This window comes from Oryzias latipes, chromosome 16, assembly GCF_053564925.1.
Source record: "Oryzias latipes strain Hd-rR chromosome 16, Olatipes_Hd-rR_3.1".
Taxonomy (NCBI): domain Eukaryota; kingdom Metazoa; phylum Chordata; class Actinopteri; order Beloniformes; family Adrianichthyidae; genus Oryzias; species Oryzias latipes.
The window spans coordinates 24,959,786-24,971,405 of record NC_136252.1 but is presented as its reverse complement, the minus strand read 5'-3'; the positions used below and the strand labels follow the sequence as shown (position 1 = coordinate 24,971,405).

Genomic DNA, 11,620 nt, shown 5'->3' with positions numbered 1-11,620 from the left:
GGAGTACCATTATTGGGAGCAATGATAATCTGTGGACATCTCCAGTCCCATATGTCTTAGAGAAAAGCCTTGGTAAATACCTTTTACTATCAAGAGACTAACCACAGTTTTGCTCCTGGGTTTTTACATGTAATGCCCAGGCAAGATTTGGAAGGCAACAGTTTACATGCAATTGTTTCAAAAAGTTTAAACCTATTTCATGTCTTCTGTCTCACTAAGTTGATTCAACTGGAATTTCAAATAGATACAGGGATGTGAAATTAAAAATACACCATGTCACCTTAAGAATTAAAGAGGACGACAACATTGACATAATGATTTGCAAAGTAAAATTCTTAAAACTGATTTTCTGCATCACTTTCAATTACATTCTTTTAATCAACAGACCTAAATGCTAAAGGAGTCATCATGAGAGCATATGACCAATTCAGGCTGAAAACCTGCATCGACTTCAAACAGTGGGATGCTGAGGAATATTATATCATTGTCCAAAAGTTAATTGGGTATGTCTTTTCCCTCTTTTTACTTTTTCATTATTTTTAGATAAACCAGTGTGGAAAAATACAATGCTACTGAATCAGGCATTTAATCAAAAGAAAAAAAAAAAAAACAAGTTCAGTGATCATTTCCAAAATGCACTGACATGGGGTTATTACAAAGTTCCAAAATGTCTACAAATTAATAAATGAATAAATGTTGTCGTTCAGCTCTCGGCATATCCTGTCAGTGGTCTTCACAGTGAATCACCTTTCACTGACAAATCAGTAAATGCAAACATTATGCATTTTCTAAAATAAAGTACAACAAATTTGTAAAATAATTATACTCAAATTTAAAACCGATAGTATTACACTAATACTTATATATAAGTATAAGTATTACACTTATACTTTTACTTATAATAAGTAACAAATTGGGAATTTAAACATCAATAAATGTTAGCATTTAATCAAGATAACAGCTTCAGAGAACATTTGAGAAATGTAAATCCTTTGATAAGAAACAGTATGTCCAAACCACTCAAAATACCTTTGATGAAGAATTCCATATTTTTGAACACCAGAAGAAGGCTCAGCAGCACAAACATTGCTATTTCAGCCATCCTTTCTCTCCCATCAGGCCTTGCAGCAAACATACATAAGTGAATGACCCACGAAAAAGTTGACACTCACACCAATTGCACTTAGAGATAAGGTAATTCTGCTATAAAAAAAAAAGCAATTATGAATTATGGTAACAAAATTGATAATAATAAACATTAGATAGTTTGTAACCATTTGAAATATTGTGTTTATAAAAAGTGAGCTATTCTTTAAAGGAAAATTACATTTTTATAACTAAATAAACCTATTTTAAGATCATATCAATTTTAAAAATAGTCAATTAATTGATTGCTTAATATATGTACAATTTTGAATATGTTTTAAATTTTTTATGTCCTCAAATGTGGCAAAGCAAAAGAAAATGATCAGCGGAATATGTCTGACTTTAAGCAACATCATACATTACGGTCCAAAAGTTTGGACACACCTTCTTATTCAAATGAATGGGAAGGTGTGTCCAAACTTTTGGTCTGTACTGTATGTGGTTTTACAATTTGTTTTATACTGCACTTACGGCTATACTACACTTATATTGAGTGATCCTAATCAGCGCTTTAACCATTTTTAGGTGTTATTCATATATCGGACGGGTTTTTGCCAACGGCCAGGTCCTCTCCATTGGTTCAGGCTGCGATTACATCGCAACCGTTGAACATGAGTTTCTTCACGCTCTCGGCTTCTACCACGAACAGTCCAGATATGACAGGGATGATTATGTGACCATTGTATGGGACAACATCCTCAAAGGTTAGAGTAACACCTTTACTACACTAAATACTTTTGACACTAGGACTTTTTATATGTTGTATTTTGTATTGTATAATATACTGTATTTTTATATTAAAATGAATTTGAAACTAGATTTATGGAAATTCAATCATCTTGAAGCTGAGTTGCTTCTTGCTAATAGGCAGGATTCGTGCATGATAGTTGAATACTTTCTTTTCTTAATTTATCAATTTATCTTTTTTTAAATTGATGCCTTTACTGTTCTAACTGAAGTCTTGGGGAAATGTTTGCCTGGTTGTTGTATTCTGTAAAAATGTTTGTTGTACTGGGACGATTTCTGAGATGGTGTGCTAAATCCATTTTTCATTTCCTTATGTCTTTTTGTGGAGACTGGGATTGCCTTAGTAGAGATAATCACAAGTCTCTTTTTGCAAGTCTCAAGTCAAGTCTTAAGTCTGTTCTTGAAAAAATAAATGCCATGACTGTCTAAGCCTAAAGTCCAGAGTGGATAGATAGATGGATAGATTGGTAGGATGGTGACTGATTGTTGGTGGACAATTAGCAACACGCGATAATAGAGCTATGGGTGTGGGTACAGACAAAGAGGAAGGCGGTTCTGGGAGGCTGGAATACACTGTTCAGTTTTCTCTGAGTTGGGGGCCTAACTTAATTTGACCCCAATTATAGAGAATGCTCACCTGAAGATCTCTGTCATCTGCTTGTATCATTATACCCAAAAAGCTGACTTATTTTAAAGTTAAGATGTTAGTTGAGATGTAAAAGGGGGCTACTTATCTAATCACAATGCCCTACAGATGGATGACAGCACAGCCTGATGTCTTTCTGTGAGGTTGATTGATTGGTCAGAGTGTCATTTTAAATATTTGCTACGTTTCAAATAAAATGGTTGATTTATTGTTGCCGCATTCGCTTATTATGCTATTTGTTTTTTTATGTAATGATGTCCAATCAATAAGGAAGACATTTTAACTCATTTTAAGATACTTTTCTTTCAGTTTAATTTTAAAATAGCTAATTAACTTTGGTGGGTATTTTCAAGGTAAGGAGCACAATTTTGACAAAGTTGGCAGCGATCAAAGTACCACCCATGGAACGCCGTACGACTACATGTCAGTGATGCACTATGACAATAATGCATTCACCAACGGAAATGGCTCCACCATCATCACCAAAGACCCAAAGTTTGAAGATGTGATCGGTCAAAGAATGGAAATGAGTTACTATGATGTCCAAGAGTTAAACAATCACTACAAATGTAGTAAGTGCTTTGAGATTGTCAGCAAACAACATTTAGTCAACTATTTAGTCAATTATTTGCTTTGATGGTTCATTTCCATCAGTAAAATCATCTGAAAACTTCATCTTTTCTGTTGTTCTACTGTAACCCATTAGGGTGCCAACATAAGTAAAAAAAGGTTACCCACATGTTTTAACAGGAACACTTGGATGGTGATATTTTGTGTTAGTTTTAAAGTGTGAATCAGTTATCAACAACTACACTGTATTTACTCCTTCTCAAGAGTTGCACTCCTTTGTTTCTACCTCTTCTGAACCTCTTCTGAATTACTTAAAAAAGAAGCAATTAAATATTAAATGAGTTCATTTTTTTATGTTATGTGGATAGAAATTCCAGACTTTAAAGAATTTAACAGTTTGAATTACTTAATGGAAGAACCTACAGGATTTCTCTGTATGTGTCATGCTAAACTTCATTATTTAGACTAATGTGACTACAAATTAAATGTAGCTGATGACAGATGATTTTTGAGATAAACATAATAATACATAAAAAGAAATACTGGAGTGTCCATTTAAAATCGGTTGACCAGCTGAGCTATTCAACCACAGTCCTGGTGTTTACAAGGAATCTCACTGTGACCTGTGTTTTCCACAGACTCAACCATTGCCTTTAAGATGCATTGTGGCTTTTCTGATGGGACGATGTGCAAAATGGAACACTGTTCACAGGGTTACAACAGCTGGGAACTGGTAACACAAGTTTCTGGAGGTCCAAATTCTGATCACACTACTCTGCCCGGTGGAAGCAAAAACTATGGTAACATTCTTTTGCTCAAAAACATTTACAACTGTTCAGGATGTATCAGTTTTTCTAGCATGGTGTTAAAAATGCAAAGAAAACAAAAAAATGTCTCAATAGAACAACATTTTTCCCATAAGTAATTCAGTGTCATTGATGAATCCACTGTAACAGACATGTATTCTTATAGGTGGAGAAATAGGCTACTTCATGCATGTTAGCACAGCAACAGGTCAGGAAGGAGACACAGCACAACTGGAAACACAGAGGATGACTCCCCAAAGAGACTGTCACATCCAGTGTCTGCAGTTCTACTATTACCACAGTGGAAATGAGTCTGATACTCTCAACATCTGGATCAGAGAGTTTGAAAATGAACAGGACCTAACAGGAAGCCGACGCCTCATGGGGCAGATCACTGGTAAAGCAACATCTAAATTTTTTTATTTGATTTTTTGCTTTTGTAACAGTTCACTTTTCTGTTCACATATTTTAAGGCCAAACCAAATGTTTACTACTTTTTTTTTCCATTTAGGTTCTCAAACATCTCACTGGAGGCTTCATCATGTTTCCTTAAATGCAACAATGAATTTCCAGGTGGTGTTTGAAGCTCAGAAAGGAGCAGGACGCTCTACAGGAGGCTTCTCAGTTGATGACATCAATCTGTATGAGACTGAGTGTCCACATTTAAGCCTGCAGATTGATGACTTTCAGAGAGTGCTGAACACTAGTGCCTCAGGATCCAGAATATACAGTTCAAGCCAGTACTCCAGTGAGGGTTATGCTTACCGCTTTGCTGTTAAACTTTCTGAGACATTTTTTGGACTATCTGTGCAACTCTTGTCTGGTGATTATGATGATCAACTGGAGTGGCCAAGCCTCCGTAAACAAATTACTTTTGAAATGCTGGATCAGAATCCAACCATTCAGCAGCAGATGGCAAAGAGGTGGAGTTTCACCACAAATGAATATCAAGTCTATTCTGGTAAGTTGCTGAAAGATTTTCTTAAAATAAAATAAATAAATAAATAAATAAATAATAGAAAATAAAAATATACAAAATTTAATTGGATATAAAAATTTATGGGGACATTTTTAAAACATAAATACTGAATATCTTCTGACTGAGTATACATCACTGGCTTAAATATAGTTGGGAACTCGTTATCTTTTTTGGATGACCTTTTTTTAACAATGTTTTTATGTGCTAAAAATTGCATTTTGTATTATCTGAAGTAAATCCTGGGGATAAAAATTTTTTTTCTTTATGTTTTAATCATTAAAAAACAGGTAAATCTCTTTGGGACAATCCACGTGTGGCTGGGAATCAGGTGTTTGTAGATCAAAATAATCAACCAGTCTATGGTGGATTACTTTATGGCTTGGGAAATTTTGCAACTTTGGAAGAAATGAAAACCAGAGAGTTCCTAAAAGGAGGAAGTGCAATCTTTACTCTCAACTTTCAAGGTAAAAATTTTTATTTTACAGGGTAAAAACTACATACAGTACGCCATGTAAAGGCTCAAAGAAGTAATTTCTTTATGGGAGACAGGATAAAAAAATTTGTGATATATATATATATATATATATATATATATATATATATATATATATATATATATATTTATATATATATATATATATATATTTATTTTTTTCTTCATTAAAAGCTCAAACATACCTAAATTATCCACCAACATTGGAAATAATTTGTTCTGTTTTGAATTACTTTACTGTTTGGACAGATCTTACCCCTCTTGTTAATGGAAGCAGTCTGCCGTGTGCTAAAGTGAGACCATTGAGCTACACACATCAACCCACAGCGGAAAATGTCCCCCCATGTTTACGGTAGGACACATGTCATTAAATGACATGTACCTTGCGGTTCACTGAGATAACTTTAGATTTTTGAATCAGTATATTTTGAGATTGATGAAGGAGTTTGAGTTGAGAAAAAAAGAATGTCACCATTCTCTGTAACTTTTCTAGGACCCCGCCCACTACAGTTCCAACTCGGCCCACCACAACTCCAACCTCGACTCAGCCCAATCCTGCAACCACTGATAACAGGTATCCAAAATTTATCTCCTGTTACACTTCATGCAATCGTATTTCTGACATATTAATTTTAAAGTCAAGGAAATTTTCCAAATTATATCGTATATATAATGGTGACAGATGTTGGCATATATTCACATTCTTTGGAAAACAAATGACCTAAAAAGATAGCAACAGTTTGCTGGTATAAAAATGCAATCAGAAGATAGATAATTGCAAAACATTTCTACAAATAAAGTGACAGATTTTATTTTTCTTTTTTCTGCAGCATCTTCAACTTCTCTCCCCGCATGATGCCCCCTGTCGTCTTCATCTTCATGCTCATGCTGATGCTTCTGGTTTCCTAATATACATATTTTACTTTTTTGTATTTCATATGGGTTGAAATTTTACTGATGTAAGAAATGCGGAAACCTTTTAGATGAGATATTTCAGCCTTGCTACATAACTGTTGTTAAATCACACTCTTCTTTTTGTTCTATATACTGAAAAGGGATCTGTGATGGATCAAAGATTTGGTGATGGGAATACATTTTCTTCATTAAAGCATAATTTGATATTTGCTTTTGGATGGAAATAAGTGAAAGATAATTCAGAAGTCAAGCCAACAAAACCTATTTAAACATTTTTGCAAGAAAAACTAAAGTTGGAAATCAAGTTTTAGCCACTATTTACATATCTTGTAACCATAAAAAGATAAAGTATGCAGTAATATAACAATAAAAAGCCAACAGAAAGGGTTGCTTTGTTATTAATATTTATTATTCTAGCTATTTCCTAAAAGTCATATAAAATATGTAAGATGATTTTAATGTTAGGTGAATACGGCCCTTTTCAATATGTTAGGACACACTGCTATGAGGTGCCGTGTAGGACATTATTCAGAATTAGCATTCATAAACACATATGAAAACTCTCACACACACTAGTGAAATGCTTGTATACATACAACTGAATATATATTCATTCACATACACATGTGAAATCTCTCACACACACTAGTGAAATTTCTCACACACACTAGTGAAATCTCTCACACACACTACCGAAAATCTTCTCACACACACTACCGAAATCCTCTCACACACACTACTGAAATCCTCTCATGCTCACTACCGAAAATGCTCTCACACTCACTACCGAAAATGCTCTCACACACACTACTGAAATCCTCTCACACACACTACCGAAAAATGCTCTCACACACACTACTGAAATCCTCTCACGCTCACTACCGTGAATCCTCTCACGCACACTACCGAAAATGGTCTCACACTCACTACTCAAAATCCTCTCACACATACTACTGAAATTTCGATAGAAACGGAAGGCATTTCAGTAGAAACGGAAGTTGGCTGATTATTGCGAGATTTAACGGCAGTCAAAAGCGTTGCTATGGTGATGTGTATCGGCAGCCTAAAACAACTTGGACCAAAGTAACAACTTTAAACTACAATAGATTGTTTGCACCTAAGGGAAAACTGGTCTGGGTGACATTTTTGTCATTTTTGTATTCTTTTTCCAACATTGGATTATGAGTCGTATAGTCTAATTACATGAAACACTTGTGAGTTCAAAGTTTAGTATTTTTTATTCAGAGTCAAACCATATCACTTGTTTTATAAAAAAAAAAATACTTTCATTTTTAAAAATTTAAATGAAAATCCAAAAACCCGGCCAAAAAAAAACATGAGATTTTCCAGTATTCATAAATATTTCATAACCTAAAATGTAAGACATCAAAATAAATAAAAAGAAATAGAAACATTCAAAAAATTACAGTTGATTTCCTCAATGAAATAATTAATGTTCTATCTTCAGAGTCTTCCACGTCTGAGAGGATTTCGGTAGTGTGTGTGAGAGGATTTCGTTAGTGTGTGTGAGAGGATTTCGTTAGTGAGTGTGAAAGGATTTCGGTAGTGTGTGTGAGAGGATTTCGTTAGTGTGTGTGAGAGGATTTCGGTAGTGAGTGTGAAAGGATTTCGGTAGTGTGTGTGAGAGGATTTCGTTAGTGTGCTAGAGGATTTCGGTAGTGAGTGTGAGAGGATTTTGGTAGTGAGTGTGAGAGGATTTTTTGGTAGTGTGTGTGAGAGGATTTTGAGTAGTGTGTGTGAGAGGATTTCGGTAGTGTGTGTGAGAGGATTTCGGTAGTGAGTGTGAGAGGACTTTTTGGTAGTGTGTGTGAGAGGATTTCGGTAGTGAGAGTGAGAGCATTTTCACATGTGTATGTGAGAGATTTCACATGTGTATGTGAATGAATATATTTTCAGTTGTATGTATACAAGCATTTCAGTAGTGTGTGTGAGAGTTTTCATATGTGTTTATGAATGCTAATTCTGAATAATGTCCTACACGGCCCCTCATACACTGCTGCCCAGTGGTCAAAGTATGGTACAGCTTTTTCTGTTAAAATCTTTTCAAATTTGTGTCCGACACTAAAAAAAATGTCTGTTGGATCACATCTGTTGCATGCCGATTCAAAATAAAGACTTTACAATTTGACACCACAAAAATTAAAAAAACTGAATAAGTCAAGTCAAGTCAACTTTATTTATAAAGCGCTTTTAAAACAGCAGGAGCTGACCAAAGTGCTTAACAACGCAGAGTAAAAACAAAACAACAAACTAAAACAAACAGCATAAAATCAATAAATTAAATAGAAATAAATAAAACCAATAAAAACATCAACTTACACTGAGTTAAAAGCCGGGGAGGAAAAAGTGAGTTTTTAACTTGGATTTAAAATCATTCAATGACTGGGCCTGCCTAACCTGCATAGGGAGTGCATTCCACAAGCTGGGGCCAGCAAAGGCAAATGCTCTATCCCCTCTGAGTTTCCGCCGTGTCCTTGGCACATCCAGGAGCAGCTGGTCAGCTGATCTAAGTGAGCGGGAAGGGGAGCTGTTGCAGCTCAGAGAGGTAGGGCGGAGCCAGACCATTTAAAGATTTAAAAACAAATAAAAGAATTTCAAAACAAACTCTAAAATGGACAGGCAGCCAGTGGAGAGAAGCCAGAACTGGTGTGATATGCCCTCTCTTCCACGTTCCAGTTAACAAGCGTGCAGCAGTGTTCTGGACCAGCTTGAGACGGGACAAGGATGAGTGAGGGACACCAAAGTAAAGACAGTTCCAGTAATCCAGCCGAGTTGTAACAAAGACGTGGATTACTGTCTCAAAGTGCTTTCTTGATAAAAACGATTTGACTTTGGCAAGCTGCCTTAACTGAAAGAAGCTGGATCTCACCACCGAACTGAGCTGCTTGTCCAAATTAAAAGTAAAACAAAAACAAAAATAAAACTACCAGTCGGGTGAAGACAGGGAGAAAGGATATTCAGATAAGTCTCTATTAAAAGCAGCGAGATATCAATGTTAAGGGGTTTGGATTTTTGTCTGATTCAGACAAAACATGGAACAAGAAGATCAATAAATAAATAGTGTGCCAACCCTCACAAAACAAACAAAAAAAAGAAATTGTTGAACTGTCAAGAATGTAGTTGAGTCCTAACAGTGAAACATTCCAACACATTTGAGAGAATTTGATTTAATCCTGACAAACCTCACTCTTTTCTGCATATTTGCGTCTTTTCATCCGTTTTATTAAAGTACTTTTTAATTGAACCCACAAAGAAAGCTGAGCGAAACTGGCTGGTCTTGTCACTTACCAGCATCCATTCATGTTCTTTTGTTCTTGAAGGAGGAAAAAGGCTTCATCAAGATTTTATCATAGCATTGACGTCATTTGCTGCCATTCGACTGACTGTTTTAGATGGCAGAACCTGAGAGGTGAGATGTTTACTGGAAGGTTAAACTGGAATCCTCCTCAACTGACAGCTGTTAACATATAATCAAAGTTAAAAGCAACACATAACACAATTATGAAGGTTTTGAAAAACTGTTTCTCCTTATAATCACAAACCTTAGTGAGTTTATACTGTTTTTTCTTTCATAATAACTGGAGCATTGAACATTAAATCAACTTTTCTCAATTTTCATCAAAGAGATTGTCTGAATAGAAATGTGATTCAAAATATACTATTATGACGGAACTGCGGTTATTTAAGAAAAACAAATGTTCAATTACAAAGCTCTGATTCTATAACAGTAGTTTTACTTCCACAACATTTTCTGTAACCCTTGTGCTATCCTAGGCACTTTAACATTGGGAGTTGGGTCATCTAGACCCACTAGACAGTGCGCTGAACCTTTTTTCTTCAATGATTTGTGATCTTCACTGGTGTCCATGGATTACATGAAATCTTTCCACCTTTATCCACCTTTGTCATGGTAGGAGTAACACTTCAATGTAAGGGCGGGTTCATCTAAAATAGCACAAGGGTTAAATCAACAACATAAATAATGTGTTTTATTAAAAAAGACCACCCAGTATACAAAAAAATAAATAAATAGGATACCCAAGAACACTGTACAAGAAAAAATACATGAATGTGAGTTTATACGGCATAACTAATGGTTCTGCTTCCCATGGAGGAGAGGCTAACAAGGGAAACTATGAAGCAAATGGCAGAAGAAGATCTGAGGGAGTGAGAGGAAATGTGAATGAGATAAGGAAAACAACTCAGAGGAAAAGGTTTTAAAAGGCTTTAAAAAGAAATGCAACAAAAGTGCTTTAAACCAAATCCTGAAGGTGACTGGAAGCCGTTGTAGGTCTTCAGGTCAGGGTGAATATAGTACAAAAAACAGGGGTTTTAGCAATTTTACAGATTGAGGAACTCTGAACTTTTTTGAGTTTAAAGAAAAGTTTTGCCGTAGGGTAAAAAAGATTGCTTTACATTACACAATGCAAGAAGTGTGGAAAAGATCAGAAGCAGAGTGTACGAAGTGTAAGAGACGGTCAGCGATGGTTGAAACTACACAAGTGAAGAAGGCTGAATGTGTGAAAGCCATTAATGTGTGACTGGAATGAGATGGTGTTTTCCAGAATCACACAAAGACTTCTGGCCTGGGAACAAGAGCAGATATAAGTGGCAAGGAAATGAGAAGAACTGGATTTTCTAGAATGACAATGTTGTTTGCCTTTTGGCACTTTCCCTTCATGGGTCACCACAGCAAATCAGCATTCACTCATACGGCGGAGGCCCTTCCTGACACAACCCTGCATTTCATCCATGCTGGGGACAAGCACAGGGGGACCCAGACTTGGGCTCCTTGTGGCATAACAGCAACAATAGAAACTGAATTTATGAAAAATTGAACCAAGCAGCAGGAGATAGGTTTTGAAAAGTAGAGGGTTGAGGACAAGGTTCTGCGGTGATTAGTGAGATTTAACTGCATAAAGTATGCATGAGAGCATTCAGAAACCACTGCAGTGGAACATGTGAGTGGTGATACAGAAGATGCAGAGTGATTGAATTAGGGCAGCAAATAAAAGAGGCAGGATGCCTGGAAGGCCATTTTTGTGGCCTTTTTAAAATGCACCCAAAACAAAAACACATACAGTTAAACTATTTATTAAATAATTAATAATAGAACTTCCCGTCCACCCCTTCAAAGAACAAGTCTTTTGGTTCCCGCTTGGCAGTCTGGGTAGTTTAGTCATACCACTTTGGTAGAAGAAATGCAATGTGCACTCACCGGCCATTTTATTAGGCACACCGGTCCAACTGCACGTTAACGTCAATTTCTAATCAGCCAATCACATGACAGCAACTCA

At 35.8% G+C, this 11,620-nt stretch overlaps 2 protein-coding genes across 2 annotated transcripts; both read left to right on the top strand.

The window, feature by feature from the left end:
- The first annotated feature begins 299 nt into the window (after nucleotides 1-299).
- LOC144984504 (meprin A subunit beta-like) lies at nucleotides 300-4,387 on the top strand. Its single transcript, XM_078933147.1, has 6 exons — nucleotides 300-503; nucleotides 1,672-1,850; nucleotides 2,893-3,111; nucleotides 3,748-3,909; nucleotides 4,082-4,312; nucleotides 4,362-4,387. The coding sequence occupies exons 1-6, from the start codon at nucleotides 409-411 to the stop codon at nucleotides 4,385-4,387; spliced, it is 912 nt and encodes a 303-aa protein (XP_078789273.1). The 5' UTR covers nucleotides 300-408.
- A 50-nt stretch (nucleotides 4,388-4,437) lies between these two features.
- LOC144984600 (meprin A subunit beta-like) lies at nucleotides 4,438-6,423 on the top strand. The gene is made up of 5 exons (XM_078933600.1): nucleotides 4,438-4,876; nucleotides 5,182-5,358; nucleotides 5,637-5,739; nucleotides 5,881-5,961; nucleotides 6,218-6,423. Exons 1-5 carry the CDS (start codon nucleotides 4,477-4,479, stop codon nucleotides 6,294-6,296), a joined length of 840 nt encoding a protein of 279 aa, XP_078789726.1. The 5' UTR covers nucleotides 4,438-4,476; the 3' UTR covers nucleotides 6,297-6,423.
- The last annotated feature ends 5,197 nt before the right edge of the window (nucleotides 6,424-11,620 follow it).